The 26,810-nt window shown below is 47.8% G+C and overlaps 2 protein-coding genes across 2 annotated transcripts; both read left to right on the top strand.

Moving 5' to 3' along the window:
- The first annotated feature begins 10,820 nt into the window (after nt 1-10,820).
- cdc25b (cell division cycle 25B) lies at nt 10,821-16,926 on the top strand. Its single transcript, XM_079369791.1, is given in 18 exon segments — nt 10,821-11,428; nt 11,540-11,622; nt 12,283-12,334; nt 13,483-13,492; nt 13,494-13,525; nt 13,620-13,653; nt 13,751-13,888; nt 14,123-14,242; nt 14,348-14,485; nt 14,571-14,648; nt 14,734-14,872; nt 14,875-14,921; nt 15,017-15,121; nt 15,215-15,277; nt 15,686-15,784; nt 15,881-16,058; nt 16,061-16,125; nt 16,258-16,926. Coding segments are annotated over 18 exon segments (1,737 nt in total). The 5' UTR covers nt 10,821-11,213; the 3' UTR covers nt 16,399-16,926.
- A 5,364-nt stretch (nt 16,927-22,290) lies between these two features.
- ap5s1 (adaptor related protein complex 5 subunit sigma 1) lies at nt 22,291-24,418 on the top strand. Its single transcript, XM_079369839.1, has 3 exons — nt 22,291-22,602; nt 22,969-23,260; nt 23,376-24,418. Exons 1-3 carry the CDS (start codon nt 22,421-22,423, stop codon nt 23,502-23,504), a joined length of 603 nt encoding a protein of 200 aa, XP_079225965.1. The 5' UTR covers nt 22,291-22,420; the 3' UTR covers nt 23,505-24,418.
- The last annotated feature ends 2,392 nt before the right edge of the window (nt 24,419-26,810 follow it).

The following is a 26,810-nucleotide window of genomic DNA, read 5'->3' as shown; positions in this document are numbered from 1 at the left end:
ATGTTTTGGTCCCGTCCCGGTCTCGGAGCGCTCTGGTCTGGGGTCAGTCTTGGTCCCTGTTAGCGTGGTCTTCACTACAACACGAGGACATGGTCACGTGCACTCACCTACCAACATGCACAGCTCTGAGTGAGACTGCAGGTGAACTTCCTGTCAGAGAGCTGAAAGTCTCTGTGAGAGGAGCTGAATCAGCACACAGTCAGATAAATGGGACTCAGCTCTTTTGCATGTCACTTATGCAGATGGTGTGTGTTTTTGATTTGCACGTGTGGCAGAGGGGAGGACCTCCCGTCAGCTGCAGCTGAGCCCCCGTTAGCCCCCGTTAGCATCGACACGTTGACGTGCTACTGTACGAGCTGCCGAGCTCAACAGCGGCCATTAGGCCCTCCATCCACTCTCAGAAAATGAGCGTCCGTGTCATTACCAACTTAATGAGGGATTAACTTTCTCTCTCCCCGAGCAGAATCTGTTGAAGGTCCCGTCCTGGGAACAGAGACATGTGTGTATTCGACCTGTCTGACACTCCACACAGCCTGCAGCGCCTCAGACAGAGAGCGAGTGTCTGTGCAGGCATGTGCTCGCTCTCTCTCTTCTGATCTGTCCTGTTACAGGTGCTCAGTCAGGAGCGTCCCGGCCGAGACGGCAGCACACGTCAAAAACAGACGATCTGCAGCTCAGACACGATGCACACGCTGAGTTCATTGGTTGATTTGGCGTGATGAGGTCATTGTGACCTTTAGTTCCCTGATGAATTCATAACATGCTGAACATAAACACATCATGGCCCCTTCCAGGTGCTTTGAGAGCTCTGTGGATGACCCCCCCCCCCTCCTCCCTCCTCCTCCCTCCTCCCCCTTTAATGGAGGTGAGAATTGGCGGGTTGGACTTTAACACTTGACCTCTGTTTACTCTTCCTGTGGCTCGTCCATAAAGCGCTGCCTTGGGCTCTGAGCTGCATTGAAAGGAGAGAGAGAGTGGGCGAGCGAGCGCTGCGGGCTGAATGCTCTGCCGCTCTCGAGCTGTGATTATGAGGACAGGCCATTTCCTCCTCTCACATTCTCTGTTTGCTTATATTACTGACACACTTCCTCGACCCCCCCCCCCCCCCCCCCCCCCCCCCACACACACACACACACACACACACACACAACACACACCTTCAGACCTTTTATAGGAAGATGATCACTAACCTACAGATTCAACCGACGTCTCATCGGTTCTGCAGGGCTGAAACAAACGTTCATCAGTTAGCGCTCAAGTCAAGCAAAACTAAGACGACGCAGTTCCTCGAGTGTCCACTAGAGGCTGGCTGCAGAGTCACATGCACACACGTTCGAAAAAAGCAGACATTTTGAACGGACGGATTTGTTTTGTAAAATGTTTGAAAGTTTGTTCTGATGGTTCTGGTTCTGAAAAAGAGTCGGGCATAAGAAGCATGAACCGATCATTGTTGTGGGGAGGGTGGCGTCTGGGCGTCTGGGCGTCCGGTGCTCGTCGTGCCAGATCACCTCGCTGCAGCTTTCTGCTCCTGGGACAAAACCTCCCCAGTTTACACCTCTCCGTCTGGATCGATCACGCCGGTGCGAGGGTGAATTCACAGTTTCCACGAGGCGAAGACGACGACTTCAAATGTGGAGTTCTGCAAATCAAACAGAGGAAAAGCAAAGCAGCAAATCCTCCACGTGAAGTGAAACTCTTTTAGTTTATAGACAGGAGGAGAGAGAGAGGGGGGGAGAGAGAGAGAGGGGGGGGGGGGGGTGACATGTGGTAAGGGAGTTTATTCTGTATGTGAGATGAAGCTCTGAGTTCTCATCCTTTAAACGTCTCCATGAGTCTGATGCATTCCTCCGCCTGCATGTGTCTCAGTGTTTGCGCCGGTGTCGCTCCAGTTACGAGGTCTCTTGTAGTCCTTTGTGTCGCTCCGTGTTCCTGCGGTCTGAACAGAGGACAATCGGAAGGACTCTGATCAAAGCGGCCGTCTCCTTGGAGAAAGTCCAAACAAAGCTGGACATTGTGAGCGTGTGTGCGCTGAGATGATTAGAGCAGACGGCCCACCTTAAAGGAACATTACACCTCACTTCCACCTCCTGAACAAAGAGTGAAAGGACCCGCAGCTCATTTAGAGTTTTTACACAGGTCTGAGTGAACACTTCAAACAGGACCACACACAGACCCGCCACCTTCGTGACACTCTGCTGACACCTGCTGGGAACCGCCTGCACGAGCGTCGGATTCAAACCAGCAGCAGGAGGAGGAGGAAGGAGGAGCTTTAAGTTGATTCAAAGTGTTCGACAGTTTTCTGTTCTGGAACGGAGGAATTTAAATTTGTTTGGGATTCATTTTGAGTCTTTTTGCTCATTTGATCGGACGCTTGACTGGGAAAGAAGAGCGACGTTACAAGATCATGAAGTCAGACCGGAAATTGGGCCGCCAGCCCGGAGGACCACAGCTCAACCTCACCGCTAGGCCACCTGTGCCGACACCTGTGTCGAGCAACGTCCTGAAATACGTTATCATTTTTCAGCAATAATACATCTTTGTCATATTTACTGTGGTATATTTTCTTTTAGAATACATTTTAGTACGTCACGGAGGGTCGCCGGTTCAAGTCCCCGGTGTGGACAATGATATAAAAGTTGTTCTGCTAGCTTGCAGAAAATCTACTCAAGATTTTATGAAAGGAAATAAAATTCAAAGAAAATAAAAAAATGTTTTATTTCAGAAAAAGGAGCAAGGAGGAGAGCACGTTAAATATTTTAATAAGCACCTTGGTTGTGACGTCAGCGACATGATGGCGTGCTGTCCCGTTCCTTCTCGCGCACTCCGTGACGTCAGTGAAGTTAGGGCTCAAGGAGGAAACTGAAATTCAGCCTTCAGGTTACGAAAAACTTGAGGTAGAAGGGAGAGAAGAAGAAGCAACACCGCCCCCGTGTGGTCATGATGTCACACAGCAGGCTGAACCCACTTCACTGACGTGAACTCTCTGCTGAAGAAAAGATCACGTGTGATTTTAAAGATCCAATAATATTTTATTGATCCCCTGAGGACGTCGAAGCAACACAAAGAACAATAAAAAAAACACTACATACAAACAGAATCGATGAAAACAAATCAAATCAGAGACAACAGGAAGTTAAATGAGAGAAGAGTTTTTAGCTGCTGTTTTTGTAAAGTAAGTTGGTTTTATTAATTTAATTAATTTAAGGATCAAATTCTCCAGCAGAGGCTTCACGCTGAGAAACGATTTTAATAATTTATCATTTTTTTTAAGGAGGGACTTTGGAGCTCTTCTCTCGTCTGGGCATCTCGGAACAGTCGCCATTTTTGTAGTCCGGAAATTATTGTAGTTCCAGTTTTGCGTGTACTCCACCTGCATGCTCACATATGACCAGCAGGGGGCGCCATATTACTAACAAACAGTTTGACACGTCTCTCTGCTGAAGCTCTGAGACTCATCAATGTTGGAAGTTTTTAAAATGAGGATTCATCTGTAAAATGTGACTGCAGACGTTTAATTTATCCATCAGTTCATCAGGAAACACTCAGGATGAGTCAGTTTGAACGGTTTGGGATTTGTTGTCATTTTAGATCTTTTTTTGTTTGTTTACAGATTCATTCACAGCTGGTCATTTATTTTTGATTTAGAGGAAATTCTCGGTTAATTTCCTTTTTTTTGACAGTTTGACTTTTTCCGTCTCTGTGTTTCTAAAATGTTTCAGGGAAAGAAATCAGCGTCAACTTCTTTTAAAAAACACAAAATATTTTATCTGACTGAGTGAAGAGTGATTATTGTCTCATTGTCGTAAAGTAGAGTTCTGTGAGGTGCATGTTTGAAATGGTGAGACAAAGATTTTAATTCAGAATGCTTTGGACTCTTTTTTACAAAACTAAGTGTTTAAAACACAAAACCTGGATGTTTAACTGGTTCAGGGAGGCGGTGACATCACAGCCAATTAATCCAGCATGAATAAAGAATCCGTCAGCTGGGACCTGAAGTGCCGCCGACTGTTGAGTTTATGAACATTTAATAACGTCACCTTTGATTCTCATCCAGCTGATTAACCTTTAATCCCTCGACCTCATCAATGATGCATTAAACTCCGTCTGATCCTTCATTTTAAAACGAGGGCCTCTGACAGATGGACGGCCCAACTGCTGCCAACTGCTTTCCATGCAATATGCAGGATGTATGGAACACACACACACACACACACACACACACACACCACATGTGTCCCATCGCTCCATACTGTATTAGCAGTCAAACAAAGGAGGACTTCTTCCTCATGTCACTCTGCTTTTAGTTCCTCAGAAAGAGACAGATTAGTTATCTACCGTCTTTTTCTAATTAACATTAGCATTAGCTTCTTAGCTTTTTATTTTCCATGTAGAAGAAAGATGCTTTTTAAAAAAAAAAAAAAACTTTGTCTCTAGGTTCTTTATCATTAAGCGTTTATCCTTTAACCCCATCCGACATGAAATCACTCGAAGCCACGGGAGGCGCCCGTGTGACACGACCAGATCAGGAGGCTTTCAGATAGATAGATACTTTATTGATCCCGAGGGAAATTCAAGACTGGAGCGGTGTGGTTTTGAGCGGTGTGGTTGAAATGCTCTGGATCCTTTCAGGAGCGGTGTGGTTGAAATGCTCTGGATCCTTTGAGGAGCGGTGTGGTTGAAATGCTCCGGATCCTTTGAGGAGCGGTGTGGTTGAAATGCTCTGGATCCTTTGAGGAGTGCATGTGTGAGAGCAGCTGTAACGACGGCCTCCAGCTCTCAGGCTGCAGAGATAAGCATCAGATAATTAAAGGCTCCAATCAGCTGAGTGCATTCACACGCAGAACGCTCACACTGCGCGGCTGTTTGTCTCGTTTGTAGGAGGACAGAAAAAAAAACAACCCTCTCCATCTAAATAATCCGTGAGTGTGTTCTTCTTCTTCTTGACTCAAACAGCTTTTATCCACAAGGGGAGGAGCCATGTAAACACAGCTCTGACAACAACACAGCCAGCAGGACTCCAGCTTCTCCCTCACTGTAGACAGTCAGGACTCACTGGATTTATGATGACATGTATGTGTCGCTCATTCTTCCTTTAAAGTATCTTGTTCTGGTTTTTGGAAAGCATCTGTGATATTTTCCCTCCCTTCAGTTTCAGTCTCCAGTGAGGGAAGAGTCCCAGTTAATCCCCATATCACAGGAAGACATACTCAAAGCCTCGTCAGTTATGTCACTGCACTCAATTAACCTCCTCCTCCTCCTTCCTCTCTGTGACCCCCGCATGCATCCTCCCCTCTCCGTCTCCTCCTCGTCTTTTGTCCTCCTTTCCCTCCAGAATTCCCGGCCAGAGGCTGGAGCTGCCGTCCATCTGTCGGCTGCAGGGCCTCCTCCTCCTCCTCCACGAGCAGATGTGCACTCCTTCCGTCTTGACCTGAGCTGAGCCTGGAGGAGGAGGAGGAGGTGGTGGCGGCTGGTGGTCGGTGGAGGATGGGGTCTGACCGGTGGAGGGGTGACCTATACCAAGGGAGAGTCTGCATTAACACCAGAAGAGACAATAAGAGGGAACAATGGTATGGATGAACACCAGGGAGGCGGTGGGGGGAAGCTGAAGCTGACTGACCGTCTCCATGCAAACAAACCCTTCATTCATTCCTCTGCAGAAAGACTGTTAATATATACGAGAAGAGAAGTCTGACAAAACTCCTGGAGATTCAACTTCATCACAGGACGGCTCGACGATCCTTCCGTATCACTCCTCACGTCAAATGTCCTTAAAATGCTAAACTCTTTATTTCTCTTTCCCTCCGTAACACAATGTGACGTCACGCGGAGAAAGCAGCAGTCACAAATAATAATGTGTCATAAAGAGACGTCGACATCCTTCTGATTCGGCCTCCAGGTCTTTGGTTTGTTTTTCAGATTTAGGTGAGCAGTGAGTTTCGGGTCATTCTGCAGCAGGTTCCCCTGGTGTGGGTGCAGAAAAGCCCCAAAGTCCTTTTCCCAGTTTTGGGAATGCTCGAGGACACACCGGGAGGCTCACATTTCTTAAGTTGTTTATATTTTGGCTTATTTTGCCTTTATGCAGAGAAAGGACAGAGTAAGAGATCAGGGAGAGGGAGAGAGGGAGAGAGGGAGAGAGAGAGAGAGAGAGAGAGAGAGAGAGAGAGAGAGCGGGGAATGACGTGCAGAAAAAGGAGCCAGGGGTCCAAACCGAGGCCCCCTGCTTGGAGGACTACAGCACCAGGTGCCCTGAAGATTTTTAATTATCCACTGAAAACAAATCTGAACTAAACGTCAGATCTTTGACTCAAATGATCACAAATCTGAAATCTCGTTTTTTACTCATTTTCATCCTCCTTCAGTTCACTGTCAGAAGAGTAAAAAACTGTTTTGGCGACGCGTCTGCTCCGGCTCAGTCTGCACCGCTTATCTGAATAATCCTCTTATCTGCAGAGTCGACTGGGACGAGGAATTTCAGCAGAACTCTGAGTGACTTTAAGGTGGTCCTGTTTGTGTGCATTCACGTCGGGAGAGTTTGAGAAGCGTCTTTACGCTCCGACTCGCCGAGAGTACGAGGAGAAGAACGAACAACAAACACGCATGGAAGGAACTTTTCACTTTTACTCGTCTACATTTAAAAGACGTAAAAATATCTTACTTTCTCCCCTCGCTAAATTTCTTGAAATTGCTCATTTTGCTCTGAAGTCAGCTGATGGATTTTCTGAAATCTGATCCCAAAGTAGTTGTGCATGTGTTCAGTGTCAGTGTCTCTGTCTGAGCGAACGTCTCTCAGGTCAGGCAGTTCATTCGGTGGTTGGCGATGACGATCAGCTCAACGTTTGTGACCTGCACAGGAAGGGTAAAACTCTGCAGTCGTCCTGTTGTCATGGTTACTTACAGAAGGTCGTAAACAGAGAAGGCGTTATGTCGCTGAAGTTGTGAAACGCAGCGTGGTCTCCTCTGTCCACGTGACGGCCTGCGTGCTCCTTCTTTGAGTCCGACCTGTTTGAACTGGTGTCGATGTTAATGCTTCTACATTTAAAGATGAGACAAATGCAAACGCACCGCTAAGTATCCAATCAAGCACTGATTGGCCACTCAACCCATCAAACCTCTGCATTCAAGTTCAGAGGTCGTGTGTCAGATGTCTATTGTTCAGGAGAAGGTCCATACCTAGCCCTGAAGTGGACACTATTCATACACACGCACACACACACACACACACACACACACACACACACACACACACACACACACACACACAAAAACACACACACACTTTCAAAATAACTCCTGATGTAGCACATATGAGATGTATGTGGGATGATAATAAGAGAAGGCAGCAGGATATTATCCGGAGTATTCACCTCAAGCTAACAGGAGGACGTTTCTATACAGTGACTACTGCATGAGACCCCCCCCCCCCCCCCCCCCCCCCCCCACACACACACACACACACAGGTGACCAGCGAGCAGTCCTCCTGAAATGATCCAGATATTTTCAGGAGTGTAGATGTGATTTTACACGTCTGCTGCGGGAACATTCACCCAGCACCCACTGAAAAGGAACTCATCTTTCTCTGTTAACAACAACAACAACAACAACGGTGGAGTGTTGTACTGAATATTTACTCCTTACAAGAAAATATCAAAATGTGTTCAAACAGATCTGTATCTTCTCTTGTGGATACACCCTCCGCACACAGCTGTAAATGTTGTTTTGGAGGGAAAACTGCACAAGTTCAGGCGGTAGCTCGTTAGCCGAGAGTGGATTATTAACGCTCAAATTACCGTTTACAACGATCCAACTTGACAAACTGTCAGCAGATTGAGGCACAATGTTTGATTAAGTCACGATAAGAAAGATAAGAGCGGATGAACAATGAAACAACATGGATGCCCTTTGGATCCTTTTTATAGAGATGTTATTATAGTTTGAATTGTTTTATTGGTTTGCTTTCTTTCTGCACGTTATTTAAAAGGCTGAGTGAGTCCTGACTGTCTCCAGTGAGGGAGAAGCTGGAGTCCTGCTGGCTGTGTTGTTGTCAGAGCTGTGTTTACATGGCTCCTCCCCTTGTGTATAAAAGCTGTTTGAGTCAAGAAGAAGAAGAACATACTCACTGAATATTTGAAGAGTTTTTACATCATTCTGTGTCAGTTTACATGAAGCTACAAGCTAACTAAAGCTACCATCTCGCTACACCTACCAGCTAACTAAAGCTACCATCTCGCTACAGCTACCAGCTAACTAAAGATACCATCTAGCTACAGCTACCATCTAGCTACACCTACCAGCTAACTAAAGCTACCATCTCGCTACAGCTACCAGCTAACTAAAGATACCATCTAGCTACAGCTACCATCTAGCTACACCTACCAGCTAACTAAAGCTACCATCTCGCTACAGCTACCAGCTAACTAAAGATACCATCTAGCTACAGCTACCATCTAGCTACACCTACCATCTAGCTACACCTACCATCTAGCTACACCTACCAGCTAACTAAAGCTACCATCTAGCTACACCTACCAGCTAACTAAAGCTACCAGCTAACTAAAGCTACTAGCTAACTAAAGGGAGGGATCGTCTCCCGCTGTGAACAGCAAGCTCAGGGGAATTTCAGCGCTCCTGAAATTGTCTCGATCTTTTCCGGAGTGCAGATGTGAAAACGCCACTTGGTAGCGTCTCATAGCATTGAAACAAACAGGTAACAAATGCAGGAATACAAAGCTCGATACTGAGGGAGTATATGAAGAGATTTAAACAATGGAGGTGTTGATTGAAAAGAATGAAGTCCTCCTGTGAGTCACTAATAACGCTGCTTCTTTGGTCTTCTACAGAAGGATCTTTAGTTGTTTTTTTTTTCCTTTTTTAAGTCAGTAGTTTGTGAATCTTGCCACCTTGTTATTTGTGTGTGTTGGTGTGAGCTTGCGTAAAGAGGAAATCAGCGGGACTTTTTGGGGGGTTTGGTGGGAACAGAAGGTGTCGGGAGGTTTTTATTCGAGGTGAGCCCCTCTCTCTCTGTCCTCACCTTTTGTCTCCTCTTTTGAGCTGTGGGGCGGGGAGCCTGCGGTCACAGGCCCGCACTCGTGGCTCTGCAGGGAAGTTCATTAACCTTCATTTACATCCGTGATGCCGATCACACAGATACTTCACCTGAACAAAGACTTGAACAGTCAACGCTACAGGCTGAACTCGAGGTTTGCTGAAAATGATACTGAAAGAACCTCCCGTGTTAAAATGGGTGCTGCCTAACTGATAACATATCTGACACATGATTACACAGCCAGCTCTGTAAATACAGTCTGGGCTCTGTGAGATGGAATTATAAGAAACTGAAGTTGCAGAACCACAAACACAAACAGGCAGAAAGCTGAGGTGTGTTTACTGTTAACATCGGTCTGGTTGAACGAGTCGCAGTGTGTTAGTGTGTTTGTTGGTCAACAAAGTTTAAAACTTAACAAACACGAGTTTTGATACCCGCCTGCTGAGCAGGTCGAACTTTAAAATAAGAGAGATTAAGAGAGAGAGATTAGGATAAGGGGATATTTCAAGGTTAAAAGTCATTTTACAAACTTTTATTGGATGGACAGCTGAGAAGGGGACAGGAAATGTTGGGTGGAGAGAGCAGGGGACGACATGCAGCACACACACACACACACACACACACACACACACTCTCTCAAGTAAGAAAACAATATAAATCAATTAAACCGGTAACATGTCATGTCTGTTTAAAACAACATGCACAAGAACTTTTAAAGGAAATATTCATTTCACTAAAGCTCTGAATCAAAACAAAACATTTCATGAGATTGCTTCTTCCTCTGTTTTTTTTAATTTTTTATTAAAGGCATCCAGAAGAAGCTGCTATAAAAAAAAAAAAACACAAAATAAGGACCCGTGTTTTTTGTTTGTTGTTGTTTTGACTGTGTGCTCGGGAGCGTTAACATCAGTAATGCACGCATTCCTGTCTCCTGTACTTTTATATGTGTTTAGAAGTTGGACACTTTGTTTATCTTGACAAATAATACACAAACAAAATGTCTCCTTGAAGCGTACAGGGACTTATTTAAATCTTGCACGACCTCCTCTCAGAATCTGCTATGCCCGTCTGCCCTTATTCGTACAGCATTTCTTATATTAACAGTTTTTTAATTGTTTATAGGTTTCTATTTGTTATTCCTGCATAGGTTATGTAAGAGTTCTTGTATATGTCTAATTCAGGTCATTATACAGCTATACATACATATAGGAGGGCGGACGGTGGGTGTTTGATGCTTTCAGTTTTTCTCTGGATCAATAGTTTCTTTTCTGTCTACAGGTTTAGGCTCCATGCACAAAACACAGTTAAACATCTTTCCTTTTAGCAGTCTATCTATCCTATTTAAATAGATATGCAAGTAAATTGTGCAGTAATCTCAACTTCTTGCATTTGTGAACATTAAACTTCAGTTTTGATTAATTAGCGGCATTTAAATCTGTGAATATTTATATATATATTTTTTTATTTCTGGACATGCAGAATTGCAAAACAGCCATTTAGTTCATTTTAAAACGTATTTTCCTTACTTTTCTTTTTAAAAACCAAATCCTTCATCAACGCTGAGAAGTGTCGTTTTTAAAAGTGTTAAATAAAGACACGTAAAACATTTTTTTAAACATTATTCTGTATAAAAAAGCTCGCAGAAACATTTTCAGGGTCTGAGAACAAAAGAAAAAAAAAGATGAAAAATTTTAAAGGATTGTGTCACATCCTTATCCGGTGAAAGGACAACAGCGGAGACTCGTGACGCGCTCTGATTGGTCGAGGGGATGTAACAAGTGCGCTGATTGGCCGACAGATTGCCGCTCCGAAGCTTCTATTTTGAACATAAATACGAGCAGCTCGGGAATCTCTCTCTCAGATCACCAGGAGGCTGTCAGAGAGGACGCTGAGCTGCAGCTCCACATCACGACACAACAACTATGCTACTTTAGTCATTTAGCAGCGAAATCAAATCTTTTCTCCGGAACCACAGAACCAGAACCAGCCGGTGTTTCGGGTCGTATGTTTGGGAATGTTACCTTAAATTGTCGCGAGCTGGCTACTTGTTAGCTTCCGGGGTTAGCTTCAAGTTTGGACCTCCTTGCTATTTTTTTTTTAACACCTCCTGTCCTAAAAGCAACACCGTCTGCAGGACTTGTACAAATCGACTACAAACCAAAAAAAAAGATGGATTCGGTGAATTTGTTCGGCAGCACCAGTCCCGTTAGCTCGGTTTCGAAACGGAGGCCCGACAACATCCCCGGGTTTTCCTCGCACTCTCTGCCCGAGCTGAGCACAAAGACCGCGCACTGCAAGAACCTGTTCTCCCCGGGACCCGCGTCGGTTCTGTCTCCTGTCACCAATCTGGCTCTGGACCTGAACAACTGGGCCTGCCTTGGAAGGTAACCCCCTTATACCTCTCATTAGCTAACCGGAGCTAGCATCCGAATCTATTCTGTTCAAGGTTTCTTCTTCCAGCTCCTTGATTTTCTCTTTATGTTCCTCCCTCACAGCCTCTGTGATACCCCGAAGAGGAGAAAGCATGCCCCCCTGGAGAAGGTTCCCTCCTTTGGCTCTGATATTTCCTCTGATTCTGGTAAGACCCCCCCCCCCAGACCTCTATTAAATCTGACCCTGAAGGACTGAAAGCGTCATTGTTTTCATGCACATTAGTCCCTATAAATCCCCCCCCACATCACATTTTAATCACTGCAGTTATAAAGTGACGAATAGTTATTCTGTTCCTAATAAACCTGTGCAGCTTTCTCTCTGAGCATGCATCCAATTTAAGCTTTCGGGCATTTAAACATTTTTAATGCAGTCAGAGGAAGTTTAAACTCCCTCAGATTGATGCTAATTCAGTCGTGATAACCCTCCTGCTTCTTATATTAAAACAGTGAATAAGCACTATAATGTTCTTCTATAGTACGTCCCATCATGCAGGCCTCGCTCCTACCTCACGCTCACCTTGATGCTTTTTGTTTTTTTTTATCTTTGAGGCTTATTGGGAATAAAAATAATCTGTACGTTTTAAATTTGATTTTCACTTTCACATCTTTAGTCTTGTTTGTGTTCAGCGTGTAGCACCAAAACCCAACGGGTCAGAACCCTCCTTATTTCTTAAGGTGCCTTCTTAATTAACCCGGTTCTGGTTCTGAACTAGAGTGTGGTGCCACAGCAGTCCGCTCCTTGCTGATTCGTCTTTCACCACTGATGCCTGTATTGATCAGCGTCTCCCCCCCCCCCCCCCCTGCAGGCCTTGGCATGGATCTCCCGAATCCCCTGGATGCGGTGGAAATGGAGGACACGTAAGTTGCTCTGTCTTTCTCATGTCTGTTCTAATCAATCAGTCCCCCCCCCCCCCCCCCCCCCCCTTCTTTACCCGGCGCTTGGGCTCAGCTGAGTCGAGCCAAAAACCTCATCTGTAGGATTATAATTTCTACCGTTGGCTTTAAGGAAACGGCTTCACTCATGTTTTTTACTAAGAAGATTAGATGCGATCGTGGCGTGCGAGCTCAACTTTCTTTTCAGCTCTGAAAGAATCGACGTGGAGACGAACCCAACCTGAACCGCTTTGCTATCTGAACCAGTTAGTCTGCGTTTAGCCTCCGCTGGCTAATCTTGGGTGGGCCCTCGCCAGTCTCTGCAAACATCTGCCGCCGCCTGGCGAGTTCCTCGACAGCAGCATTTGGTGCCGAAGACCTCGTTCACCTCCTGCACAGCTGCTCGCTTACTATGAGCTGCTTTAAGTTGAGGTGGTGGTGGTGGGGGGGTATGTGCCCTGGTCTCAGGTTTTAATGATAGCCCACCCCCTCTGGAGTTTGGCACACTCTTCCTATGCACTGTTATTTCAATAGGGGAGGGGGGCTGGAGCTTTCTCTGCGTCAGGGCCATTGAAATGAGGGCATCCTTAGAAAACCACTGCCCCCCGCCCCCCCTCCTTTATTGTGGTCTGCATTCAGTGAGACACGCTCTCTCCTCCACAAACAAAGGGCTCTTGCAGAAAAGGGTTTGGCGGTGTTGGCTCCAGCAGGCATATGGTAGATTAGCTGATCTCTGCATCTCTTCTCCTGCCCCCCCACCCCCACCCAGCCCCCCCCCCCCCCCAGCCCCCCCCCCCCCCCCCCCCCCCTCCTCTTGAGCTGCACTCAGCCTCGTTTAGCATACAGGTGGGCATTACTCCAATCCAAAGTCCACCTCTCGCCTCTATGCATTCACCCACCTTCCTCAGCCCAACCGTTCCTCTGGCGTCTCAATAGAGCTGCAGGGTCTTTGTAGCTCGCTCGCCCTCGCTCCAAAGTCGACAGGAAGTTTAAAGCCAGTTTTGATATTTAACCGTCAGAAAAATCTGAATTCGTCTCTATTTTACGACCCCGTTTTTTTGATCATTTCCTGAGATCACACAGCGCTCTCGAGCTCCGGCTGCTTTATAATTTGTGGCGTTTTGTTGTTACAGATTCGAGCGGGGCCATTCAGCAGTCGAGCAGAGTTTTCAACGAGTAAGTTTCCCATCCAATCAGTGACCTCGAAATCGCCTCTCCTGCAGCTGATCTTTACTGACTGCTTCTCCTTCTTCTCCTCATGATTTTGTAGGAAGATGCCAATTCGAAGAATCAATTCTTTACCGGTGAGTCGATCTGTCACGTCATGCTCTCAACTCGCTCGTCGTGTCTCAGTTTGTGTCGTGTTAAAGATGAAGCTCTGACCCTCCGTGCTCCGCTCAGGTCCAGCTGCTGAGCTTCAGTCCGTCTCTGAAGGGACAGGAAACGGACTCGCACAGATACGGGATATTCGGCCAGCAGCCCTCGCAGGCGCCGGCGTCCTCGGGCTCTCAGCGTGAGAACAAGGAGAACGTGCCAGAGGTGAGTTTTGAAAAGAACCTGGGCTTCAGAACCCCTCTTGTTGCCATGGCGACGGCTTTGTTTTATTTTGCTTGAAAGTTTACTTCCTGCCGACGTTTTTTAAACGAACTGATTTCTGCAACTCTCTGAAGTTTGAGTTTTTTACAAGCCGAGGTTTTTCGCTTTTCCTCGACATGTTGAACGACTCGTTTCAAAGTGTCGGCGCTCTCTGAATTTTATTTTTTTTTTTTCTAGGAGGGTTTTGAATTCAAGAAGCCGACCAAGCCGGCGTCACGTTGTCGCGGTCGCTCCTTCAACAGCGGACAATCAAAGGACGCGTTCTCCCGCCGTCCCAGCTCAGCTCCGGCCCTCATGGTGCGTTTGAGTGTACGCAGGACAATTCAGTTCTGTCACTGTCGGGTTTTTTATAAAGAAGCTCACAAGCCGACCTCCCCTCCCCCCCCCCCCTTTCCTCTCCAGTTCTCCTCGCCTCCTCCGATCCAGCAGCTGGACTTCCAGGACTCCAGCCCCATGTTCCTGCGCCGCTCCTCCCTCACTTCCTCGCTGCATGACGACGACGATGACGCCTTCCTGGAAGTGATGGATGACAACATGGAGGTGAGAGCAGCTTTCATTATGTCCTCAAACCTTTTTTTAAAAATTTTCTTTGTGGATGTCTGACGAGCTTCTCATTGACCTACAGAACGACTGCGGGATGCCGGTGGGAATGGCGAGCCTGCTTCACGCCCCTCTGGTGTCCGACAGTGCCGGAGAAGACTCTGTAAGTCTGACATCTTTTAAACGTCGCCGTCCTCTTCACGCCGTCCGTCGCACCTTTTTAACGATTTCCACATCTCCTCCTCCAGCCCGTGATCCGCTGCCGGCCTCGCAGCCTCTTCCGTTCGCCCTCCATGCCCAGCCCCGTGTCTCGTCCCTCCGCCAAGCGCCCCGACTGCCCCACAGACGAAAACACGCCCGTCAGGGTGAAGAGGCGCCGCAGCCTGGCAGGACGCAGGTCACCACCCTGGAACAGAACCCCGACTCTCCACGAACGGTGAGCGCTCGCGACCTCGCTTCCAAAGGCGGCGTGCTGCCAGTCCTGTTCGATCCTCAGCGTCTTAAAGTCTGTCCCTCCTCCTCCTCCCGCAGAGCTGCGCGCTGCTGCAGCGGTCCAAGTCCTTCTGCCAGACGGACATCGAGAAGCTGCTGGACGGCGAACACTGCTCGAGTGATCTGATAGGAGATTTCACCAAGGTAAAGAAGACGGCGTGATCGTCTGAAGAAGAACTGTGCCGGTTAAATCGCTCTTCTTAAACCACGCCCCTCTCTCTCTCTCTCTCTCTGTAGCCGTTCGTTCTTCCCACCGTGGACGGAAAACACCAAGACCTCAAATACATCAACTCTGAAGTGGTGAGTACGCGAGCTTCGTCTTCAGCGTTCAACGTGAACGTCCAGCTGACGGTTACAGCATCAAATGTTTGAGGTTAACGGCAGCGTCGGGCCCCGTGTCTACCCGTCTCCATGGCAACAGTGTAAAGTTAAAAGATTCTTAACTTGAGCGGCCGCTTTCTGCTGCAAACGCTCTCTAACTGTTGAAAACAAGCGGGCGGGGCGCCAGGTGGACACGGGCGCCCTGAGCAAACGCCGCTGAGCGTGTTGCTGCGTTTTCTCGCTGCAGAAGCGTCGGTTCTGGAACTGACCACATCGTGATCACGCTTCCTGCTCGATTCACAAATAGACTTCTTTTTATTTCATTTAATTTTTTGTGCAGATTTTCCTCCTTGAATATTAAATGTGTTTTTTGTCTCGGCTCCTCAGATGGTCGCCGCCGTGTCCGGCCATTTTAACCAGCTGGTCGAGCGAGTCATCGTCATCGACTGCCGTTACCCCTACGAGTTCGAGGGAGGACACATCAAGGTGAGGATTCTCCCAGCATGCACCGCGTTTGTCTCCGACTCTCTTCCTGGTCTTTATCAAACTAAGTCCGGCTCGTTTGTGTCCCCGTCCCCTCAGGGAGCTCTGAACCTGCACCAGGAGGATCAGGTCCAGGACTTCCTCCTCAGAACGCCCGTCACCCCGTCCTGCCCGGACAAACGCGTCGTGGTCATCTTCCACTGCGAGTTCTCGTCGGAGCGCGGCCCCAGGATGTGCCGCTTCGTCAGGGAGCGAGACCGCGCCATGAACGACTATCCAACCTCCACTACCCCGAGCTCTACATCCTCAAGGGCGGGTACAAGGACTTCTTCCCTCACTTCCAGGTTTGTTGGGACACTCGGAGCTCGATCAGATCCAGGATCTAAGAGGATTTAGATTTTTTTGGGGGGGCGGGGGGGGGACACTCTAAGGCCTGTTTCAGTAGTTTGAACTCTTGTCGTTCTCCTTCCACGCAGACGCAATGTGAACCTCAGTCCTACCGGCCCATGCACCACGAGGACTTCAAGGAGGACCTGAGGAAGTTCCGCCTGAAGAGCCGCACCTGGGCCGGCGAGCGCAGCAAGAGAGACATGTACAGCCGGCTGAAGAAGCTGTGAGCGCCTCGTAACTCAACAAACTGCCTCCAAACACACCCCGCCCCCCCCTCCCTGTGAACTGACAGAGGACCGCCCCCCCCCCCCCCCCCCCCCCCCCCCCCCCCCCCCCCCCCCCCCCCACACACCTGCCAGGAAGCCCCACTCAGGGTCCCAGAGCCTCGTGAAGTTGCGCCCAGCTATCGCAGAGTTATTTATGCGGGCGTGAGGAGACGCAGATCGTTTGAAACCACTCGGACCTACTGCCTGTTTTATCTGTCGTTTATGCACAAACAGATCCCGCCACGTCGCAGTCACATGACCGAACACACTGCCACTTCAGAGTTTTCAGATTTTATGTTTTTGTTTTTTTTTTTGTTTATCTTTATGTCCCTTTTTTTATTTTTATTTAAGCACTTAATTTAAAGTGAGCGTGGCGAGGTGCTTTTTTTTTTTTTTTTTTTTTTTTTTTTTTTTTTGATGCATTTCTGTGGTCGAGGCTCGTTGGGGGGAAACTGATGAAATAAAGAGCCAATGTGTGTTCAAATGTGACCCATGTTCTCTGCTTCTTCCAGCTCGAGTTATGAATGTTTGACTTTAAAATCTTCTGTTTTCAGAGAAGTGTCTTAGTGTGTGTGTGTAGGAGGGGCGGGCGGGGTGACGTGTTGTATCCTGCTGCACGACCACAGACGGCCACGTGTTTTCCACTCTGAGCTGAACGACATGACGTCGGCTAGAAACTAGGTCAGCGTCTCACTTTGTTTGTTTTAACCAAAGTTTTTCTTCTCGACTTACAGAGAAAATTCTCAGGAACATTACGTTATTTTAAAAACGCCTCTTCAGTGACTCTTTGATTTAGCAAAAACCGAAAAGGGCCAAACTTCTCCGTGTTCAGTTTACTGAGTTTATCTTTTAATAAGTCGTCCTGACACAAGAGGAACTTCTCACAGTCAGTGTGGACGCCATGGCGCCAAAATAAAAGTCTGAAAGGATAAAATGTTGATGAGAGATTGCAAAGAAAACTCCTGCACACGGTGTTCTCGCTTTGCTTCCTGTTGTTTTGGATCATTTAAATCAGATGTTTTTAAAAGTGAAAGAATCCAAACTGTCTCACTGTCTCTAAAGGTTTCTGCTTTGTTTTGTTTTTTCTAAACGTGTCGATGGAGGAACAGTGTAAAACTCTTACGTGTTTATTTAGTCGGCTGAAGCTTCGGGAAGTTGTGACTCGTCTTTATCAATATTTTCTGTCGTGTGACCGGTGAAGTATTTGATGAGAAAATGTTTTCTTAATTTAAACGCTGTGGATCTGGTTCCACAGTTTGAGGCTTTGAATCAGAGTTTGCTCTCCGGCCTTCAGCGCTCAAACGTTCAGTCCAAACAAACGTCTGGCCTCGGTGTTTGGTCGGCACGCGGCAGAAACATGTTTCCCTCGCACGCAGCGGTTCCTGTTTTTCAAATTTCCCTCTCTGGCTGACCTAGGGAGTGTCCTCTCTCTCTCTGCAGCACGTGCCCCCGCACACACACACACACACACATTCCTGCGTGCAGAGGGAGTGACTGAGTGTGTGTGCAGTCAGACGTTCCTCTGGCGTGCCCTGACAGGCGCGTGGAGCAGGAGGAGGGGAAAAAAAATCAGAGCAACCTCGTGCTGTAAACACGTGACGATGTGATAGAGAGGTTGTAGAAGCGGGACTCCCTCCCTTCTGGCTGCACGCCAAAGTTTGAACTCAGGCAGTTTCCCAGCAGCCATGTGGGCATGGGAAAGAGAGCGGCCAGGCTTTGTTTGCATTCCACCGACCTGAGGCCTGGAGACTCATTTACAGCCAACAGCTGACACAAGCGACTGTTGGCTGTTTGGAAAGTCTGAGACGATGCAGACTTCCTCTAACGCTCAATATGTGAAGAGCCAGGTCGACTCGGGAGGATATCTGGAGCAGGAGTGTGAAAACGAGTCAGGGAAGGAAAGCTTTAATTTGATCCAATGAAAGGATCCCGTAGTGTTTTTAGCAGATGCTAATTTGGTGGACGACCCTGAATTATCAGCAAAGTGCCGAGGGGTCAAAGTGGAACCCGGTGCCTCCTGCAGCCTCGACAAACCAGCTCAAACTGCAGTCAAACGTTTGTTTTAATGTGCACAAAAAGGAGAAGCTTCCCTGCCGTGCACGAGGAAGAGACACTTCCAGAGAGGACGGCTTTCCTCGTCTTTTAGAGCACTCGGCCAAAAAACGACTCAAAATGGAGTCGGAGGACAAATAAGCGCGTCAGTCAGTCCTCTTCACATGCATCTGTTCCATTCATATCGAGCCGAGTTATGTGGCTGGATGCTGAGGGTGAAAGAGGCCTCGCACCTTTTCACCACGCATACATTATGCAACACTTGCAGAAAAAAAAAGCTCTGTTTTCCACCTCAGCAGCAGTCGGTGGTTTTAAGATGCAGATGAGCCCTTTGTGTGCTGACTGAAGGGTTTTTTTGTTGTTGTTTTTACATCCAATTAGAAGCTGAAGAGACCACGAAGGCAATGAGCATGTTCAAAAGAAGAAAAGTCGAACTGTTTCCAGGAGGAATTACAATGTGAGCTTTTTTTTTTTTTTGCTTGCTTTGAAAGATTTTCGTTGTTCGGGAGTCACAGGAGCTAAAAAAACGTGTTTCTGCTGCTTGTTTGGAAAAGCTGATCAACTGTTAGCCTGCGAAACATCGAAGCTTTTTATGACTCTGTGGTGGCGTCTGCATGTTTCAGTCATGCAGGAGTCTGTGGGGGCCCCCCGACACATCCACCCGCTACTGCAGGTCGTTCACCCCGTCTGCACAATCACCTGAGCGGCTCAACAAGCTGCACCCTGTCTGTGCATTTCTAACACTCTTATATGTCGTTACTGTAAATGTGTCATGACTGTACGTTCAGCTGGTGGACAAAGTCGAGAGTTCAGCTGTTTTGGAAACAGATGAGATTCATGTGAAAGAAACCGACTTCTCATTGGCTGATCATTTTACGCAGCGATCTGTTCAGCTGTGCGCGTCGATGAGAATCAGGAGTTTGTACAGCTGCTTTGCTTTTTCACAGTTCAAATCGAGATCTGTGAGTGCAGCTTAAAGCGATGCATTAACTTCTCCTCTCTGCAAGATCACAAATGTTTGACTCTTGACTTCTCAGCTGCAGGCTGCGGCGCTGCATTAGAAACCACGCCGCCCTTCCTGTTAGAATCCCCTTCGATGTGACTCCACCTCAGCGTGCTGCAGCCCGAGGTGTCGCCTCTTTAAGCCCTGTTGATGGTAAACTGTCGAACCAGCCCGTATAACGAGGCGCTAACATGTTTGTCAGTGAAACACAGAGAGGTTTCAGGGGAAGGGGGCGGGGCTTGTGTTCTTGAACTTACATGTGCACGTCTCTCCTGGGAAGTTTCTGTGCAGGCTGAGATGATTTAAACCCCCCCCCCAGCTGAGCGTGCAAACTACACACACACACACACACTTCCTTCCTTTCAAACATGCGAAGGCCTGGCTGTCATTGGTGGATATGAGCGGCCGATACTTCCTGTTGTTCTTCTTATTCAGCTGTTTTTGTTTCATCAGAGAGGGGAAATGAATCACACGCCAGAACCACCGAAACTCGTTCAGACCTTTTCTTGTGGTGTTTTTCAAACGAGTCGCTGCACAGCGTCCTGATTCAGCGTCTAAGAATGACAGCGCTCATCGACACGTCTGTGCAGCGAATAAACGTTTTCAAATAAAGTTAAACACTGATGGTTTCTTTAACACGCTTCGACAGGACAGGACTCAGCGTCGACAAACGGATGAAACTCCACGAGGAGACGTACTTCACAATCAGCTGATCGCCGCAGGTTGCTGCAGGTTCTTGGGGGGCTGCGGTCCTCTGGTTCGGGCCCGTCGCTCCTGTCTCACATGTCGTTGAACCTTTTCTTGAATCTTAACTGATTTTGCTGTCGATGTGGTTTGTGCACCTTTAATGACTTTAAAGTCGGGTTAACTGTTGACGTTGATCAGGTGTATGCTAGCTATGTTAGCATGCTAGCTATGTTAGCTATGTTAGCATGCTAGCTATGTTAGCTGTCTGTAAAGATCCTCCGAATGGGAAATGCAAAAACACGTAAATGCAACAGAAATCTGAATCACAGTCGTCCAACATGAAACTTGCAGTGCCTGGTCAGGTTCCTCAGGGTCCCCTCGGCCAGCAGCAGGTTCTCGTGGCGTTCGCAGACCAGCGTGAAGCCCAGACTCTGGACCGCCAACCACAGAGCGCTCGTCTCCTCGAGGAACGGGTCTGTTGCATCATGACAACAGACTTTGTTGATTAACGTTTTTAGCGGACGTTTTCCTCGTACTCGTCCTGTAACGTGGCTTCACTTTCATTCTGAGGAACGTTTGTAAATCATTGCTCTCTTTGACCTTCCTGAGATAAGAAGAGGAACACAACTTGACTGAACACGAGGAGTAGCGGACTCTTCTTTGATTGGCTGGCTGACTCTGCCCACCTGCGAGCTGCTTCAGGCGACTTCTGTGTTTCGCAATTTTTAAATGTTGGTTTAAGTCTGATGAAGCTGTTCACACGTTTAGTCGTTTTGAGTTGTCCGACCCTGTTTTACAGCTTCGACCGAACAAGGAGCCGAGCAGGAAGTCAGAAAGAAAAAAAACTATTTTTTGTAGCAAAGAAATAAAAAAAGAAAAGATCACATCCTCGGGTCTTGTTGGTTTTTATTCTCAGCAGGTCTGAGCAGGGCAGAGGGCGACGAGGTTAACAGGACAGAGGAGGGAGTGTTTTTTCTTTTCTATACACCACTCGTTCACACACACACACACACACACACACACACACACACACACACACACACACACACACACACACACACACACACACACACACACACACACACACACACACACACACACACACACACACACACACACAGAGCGGGGCCTCTCAGAGTAAAGAAGCGTGACCAGCAGCAGCTGTTGGATTAACAGCTGCCTGCTCTGTGTGTGCTGAGACCCCCGACACACTGAACAAACTTCTCTGCAGAGACTCCTCTCTCTCTCTCTCTCTATGTCTCTCTCTCTCTCTCTCTGTCTCTCTCTCTTTCTCTCTGTCTCTCTCTCTTTCTCTCTGTCTCTCTGTCTCTCTCTCTCTCTCTCTCTCTCTGTCTCTCTCTCTCTCTCTCCCGTCTTCATTCAAACTGCGACACGCCGTCTCCACTGTCGTGTAAATTGTTGGCTCCTTGTTTAAGCTCGGGGACCCAAACTCACCTGCTGATTTAAGGACTCCTTCTTTCACCTCAGACCGAGATGTGAACGTCACAGGGACCTCCAAGGTCCAGAAGTACCACACGGTCTGTGGCGGTTCTGGAGTCTTTTTGGGTCCGGAGCCAAAACTCGAACCTTTAACGGTCACTGATGGAGGCTTTGACTGTCACACTCTTCCTTCCATCTTTAATTCTCTTTAGTCTTCTGCAGCGTCCTCTCACTGTGCACACGCTTAAAGAGACGACAAAGAGCTTTAACTGACCCTCGATCATGATAAATGGCTGTTAATTTAAAATAAATAAATAAATAATAATAATAAATACAAGTTATTCAAAAGAGCTGCAGAGACTGGTTATCTAACGTTTTAATGTAAACCTTAGAAAATGGATTAATGAGCTGATTATTGAAACCTTTAGATCAGATATAAGATGTTTATTAGACATTTACAGATGTCGTGTTGGCTCATTTTAAAGAGAAAATATTAAATATACAGATAAAATAATAATATATAATATTAACAGAGATGTAGTGATCAGATTAACAGGGAAAAAAGTCGATAATGTTTGAAGATGTGTAGAGAATAAACCGGTGAGTTGAAGTCTTAAAACATTCATTTAACTCTCGAGCGCCCTCTGGTGGATTTAACAACGCACAGCGACGGAAGCCGAGTGTGTTCAGCGCTCAAACGCGGAAGTGATTCACTCGTAGTCTGAGACATGTAAACATTGATCCGGTGTTTTTTATGACACAGGTGAGTCTTCGGTGTTTGTTCCGTCCACACGTGACGTCATGGTCCGGTGCTTCCTGATCCACACCGTGTGTCCGGTCGGTGCTCTCGGTCCCGCGGACAGTCGGGTTCTCTACTCCCGGGTGTTCGGTCCGGATGAGGACGTCGGGTCCGAGCAGAACCGAGACCTCAGCCCGGAGCAAAGACGAGTCCTGCAGAAGGAGAAGGTGTCTGTGGTGTCCAGGTAAGACCAGGTTCAAGATCTGTGGTGAGACCAGGTTTAAGATCTGTGGGGGTCAGGTGGGACCAGGTTTATGATCTGTGGTGAGATCAGGTTTAAGATCAGGGGGGGTCAGGTGAGACCAGGTTTAAGATCTGGCGGGGGGGGTCAGATGAGACCAGGTTTATGATCTGTGGTGAGACCAGGTTTATGATCTGTGGGGGTCAGGTGAAACCAGGTTTATGATCGGTGGGGGTCAGGTGAGACCAGGTTTAAGATCTGGGGGGGGGGGTCAGGTGAGACCAGGTTTATGATCTGTGGTGAGACCAGGTTTAAGATCGGGGGGGTCAGGTGTCTTGTCTTTCTCTAAACGGGTCCTGGGGGTCTCAGGCAGGTCCACAGCGCCGTCTCTCTGTCCCGGGAGGCTTCTGGTCGACCTCTGGCGGAAGCGGTGCCCGGCGAGGAGGCTCTGGCCCTGCAGGAGGCCGACGGCGGCGTGGTGCGTCTGCGAGCCGGAGACCCGTTCCTCGAGGAGACGAGCGCTCTGTGGTTGGCGGTCCAGAGTCTGGGCTTCACGCTGGTCTGCGAACGCCACGAGAACCTGCTGCTGGCCGAGGGGACCCTGAGGAACCTGACCAGGCACTGCCTGGAGCACCTGCACATGCTGGGCCAGGGCAGCGAGGTGAGGCCCGGCATCCAATCAGACGTGACGCTGTGCTTCGCTCTGATTGGTTGAATCATCCAGAATCGTTTTAGTCTGGTCTGTTGATCCCGCCTCTTTTCTTTTTTTTTTCCAGGTGCTTCTTCGGAGCCACCGCGTGGACGCTCTGCTCAGCCGCCTCCTTCCTCACGGTCAGCTCCTCTTCCTCAACCACCGCTTCGCCCAGAGTCTGGAGAAAGACGTCGCAGCGTACATGGCCAAGTGAACACGACCGTGTCACCTCGCCGCGACCCCCGCCCATCGCTCCAGTGTCACAGCGCCACCTTGAGGGAGCGGCCTCCACCTGCTTGTTGTGTTATTTCAGATTCCAGCGAGTCGAAATGAAAAGTGCTTCACTGACTTTTGATTCTCCTCTTTTTTTTTTTTTTTTTTTTTTTTTTTTGGTTCCCGAGGAGGACGAAGAAGTATGACTCATCGTCATGGCAACACAAACAGCCAAAATGGAGCGAAACAGAGATGAGAGTCAGACCTGCTCAACGTCGGCTTGAACCAAAAATGTCGAAAGAAAACGTGGACAAAAGCAGAAGTGACACGACATGTTAGGACGAGCGCCCAGGACGCAGGAAACAGGAAACACACGACGCATCAAACAGACAGACGGAGATAAATGTGTTTCTGAAGCTCCTCATCGTTTAAACCCCAGTTTGTGTTCAGGCAGGGGGGGGGGGGGGTCTGTCTACATGCCAACATCAGCTCCTTTGATCTTCTCTTCTTTTCTGCATCAGAAAATAAAAAGTTTTTTTCTTCCCAGCGTTACCCACGGCGTCCTCTTTGAAACTTGTGCAATCAAGGACACGGGGCGCCCCCCCCCCCCCGCCCAAAAAAAATAAATTAGGCATCGGAGAGATCACATTAAAAAATGATAAAACGCGCAGGAGGAGGATTCAGGTTGTGTGTGTGTGTGTGTGTGTGTTAATAACAGATGAAACACACCTGATAATATAAACACAACAGAGAGTCACTGTATGACCAGCAGAGGGCGCTGAAGGTTCCTGTTCTTCCTGTGCACAGAAGGACATCAGAGAAAAGGATCTTAATAAAATATGAGCAGTGTGTCTGAAAATGTCTGAAAATGAAAAAAGCTAAATATATATAAAAATAAAGTTCCTAAAGTAGCAACAGGAGACTCTTATTTCATCTTGTCTGCATTAACTATGTGAACGTGTCTGTTTCCTCTTTAATCTGCTGCAGTCTCTTCACTCATTGTGATTAAACTAAACCCAGACCTGACACCAGCTACGACTCAGAGCGGAGGTTTTGATTTGTCTTCCAACACGTCCGCAGGAGGATCTGCCTGCAGCTCTCTGAGGTTAACACGTTTATCACTCATGACGTCAGGGGCCTCGGTTGTTCGTAATGATCCTTAAAACACAACATTTACTTTGGTAAAGTTGCCCCCCCCGGTCTCTCCTTCGCTCAGCACATTCACTTCCTCTGCTCCATTAAACTCACTGTATTAAACTGTGACAACAACGTGCAGCGTCAGGACTTCCACAGGTCTCCACCAGGGGGCAGTGCGTCGCCTCTCCTGCTGATAACAGGAGACGGATAAGTGACATCAGAGCAGAAAACACAATGAGGAATTCTGCAGCTGCTGTGAAACGATTTCACAACGAGCTGTTAGACATGAGACGAGCAGCGTCTGGAAGATTGATGTCACGTGTGTCAACCCGGCTTCTAATTACTGCTAACGAGACACGCACAGGAAGTTGATCTTTGCCGGTGCACAGCTGCACGAGTTAACGTCAGGTACGTTCACGTGCGTGCTTTCACTTTCACTGTGAGGTGTGCGCTCTCCACGGTGAAGCCTGTGCATGGTCAGAAGGAAGGATTATCTGCAGGAACATACAGTATGCATGAGTGGGAGGGTGGGGGAAAAAGTTGCTCGGTATAATTGCACTAAAGAAATCACAGCGCTGGAGAAAGAATAGTTGGTATTCTTCGGTTGGAAAAGCAGCTTCTCGAGGGACAAAGTTTAAGGATTAAATGTTATGAAGTGTTTCTGAATGAAGTGCTCCAGAAACGCCCAACAATCTGCCCGGTTTCACACTGCAGGTGATTACTCCCTGATTAGAACGAGGCTCAGAGAAATCAGCTGCTTTAATGTGAGCTCCAAATGAAAACCTGAACACTCCGGCGCTTCAACAGCACTTACACAGGGAATAAATTGAAGGCCATTAACTGAAGTACATAAAATTCTCATAGCTAAAAAAATCTTGTGCCATTAAAGCAACTTTGTAAAGTGAGTGCAACGCTGAGAGAAACATCTAGATGGAAGAGTCGAGGACTCCCAGAGGAGGGGGGAGGAGGGGGGGGGAGCAGCGTGAGGAGGTCAGAGGTCAAGTCTGTGCTGCAGCTTTGATCGTGAGCTGATGAGCACTGCTGACTGACTCGGAGAAGAGGAGGGACTCATGAAGCCTTGATGAACGCCGTGGACGCTGAAGAAAAAGGAGAAGAAGAAGAAGAAGAAGAAGAAGAAGAAGGAGAAGAAGAAGAAGAAGGAGAAGAAGAAGAAGAAGAAGAAGAAGAAGAAGAAGAAGGAGAAGAAGAAGAAGAAGAAGAAGGAGAAGAAGAAGAAGAAGAAGAAGGAGAAGAAGAAGAAGAAGAAGAAGAGTCTGTTAAAGGAGATTCTTCAGCGAAAAGTAAATTAACTAGAAATTAATGACGAGTTTCCGAGTTGTTGTTCGGACTTGAGCAGACGTTCATGAAACTTTGTTTTTTTTTGTGCGTTGAGTCAAACACCACGTGAGTGCACTGGTACGTCCCGTCTGGCCTGGAGACGGTTCAGGATCCTTCAAGAGGAGCTGGAAAATGACTTCACTTGTTGCCACGGTAACCCGACGTTGGGTTAGAGGATGGAAATAAAACAGGCGTGAATCACTGGAAAAACGATGTGCCGTCCACAAAACGCATCGTGACTTTGCACGAACTTCCGATGTTCGATTAAGATCGTAGCTCCAGCGTGGCGAGGATATCGTGTTCTTCCTCCCTCCCTGCTGTTCTTGCCTTGCGCTCCACCTCTCGTCCTCCTGCTCGCCGTCCGTGCACGCTGACCGGAACCAAAGCTGACGCTGTCACAGCCCATCTCCCTCCCTCTTTCTTCTCTCCCTCCCTCCCTCCGACCAGCCTGAAGCGCTAACAAAAAGATTTTCTCATCGAGTTTGGAGAGCGCCGCGTCGAATATGCCGACGCCACAGTTTGAGGGTTTCTCCTCTTAATATTTTTCCTCCTGCCTCATTAGACGTCTCCCTGACTATTGTGTGGCTCATGGCGAGCGCACAGCGGAGAAAATGGCCTCGGCTCCAGTCGGGGATACTAGTATGAATTTCAATGCAAAGTTGACGACTTATTCACTTTAGCCTCCGTCGGGCCATGCGGCGTGAAATACCTGAACGCCACGGCTCCCATTCGTATACATTAGGGCGTCATTTCGATTTCCTCTCATGCGTGCAGCCTCTTGAATTTCAAACACTCGTCTCACAGCCGGCTGAGTGGAGCTTCTTGAGGAAGG

The sequence above is a fragment of the Symphodus melops genome, assembly GCF_947650265.1.
Source record: "Symphodus melops genome assembly, chromosome: 19".
Taxonomy (NCBI): Eukaryota; Metazoa; Chordata; class Actinopteri; order Labriformes; family Labridae; genus Symphodus; species Symphodus melops.
The sequence above is the reverse complement of the archived record's forward strand: the minus strand, read 5'-3'. Positions and strand labels throughout refer to the sequence as shown.

Excerpts from the sequence above, each read along its gene's own strand:
- ap5s1 (XM_079369839.1), top strand. The coding sequence starts at position 22,421 with ATGGTCCGGTGCTTCCTGATCCACACCGTGTGTCCGGTCGGTGCTCTC. Across the intron at positions 22,603-22,968 it reads AAGGTGTCTGTGGTGTCCAG|GCAGGTCCACAGCGCCGTCT; the intron begins GTAAGACCAGGT and ends TGGGGGTCTCAG. Across the intron at positions 23,261-23,375 it reads TGCTGGGCCAGGGCAGCGAG|GTGCTTCTTCGGAGCCACCG; the intron begins GTGAGGCCCGGC and ends TTTTTTTTCCAG.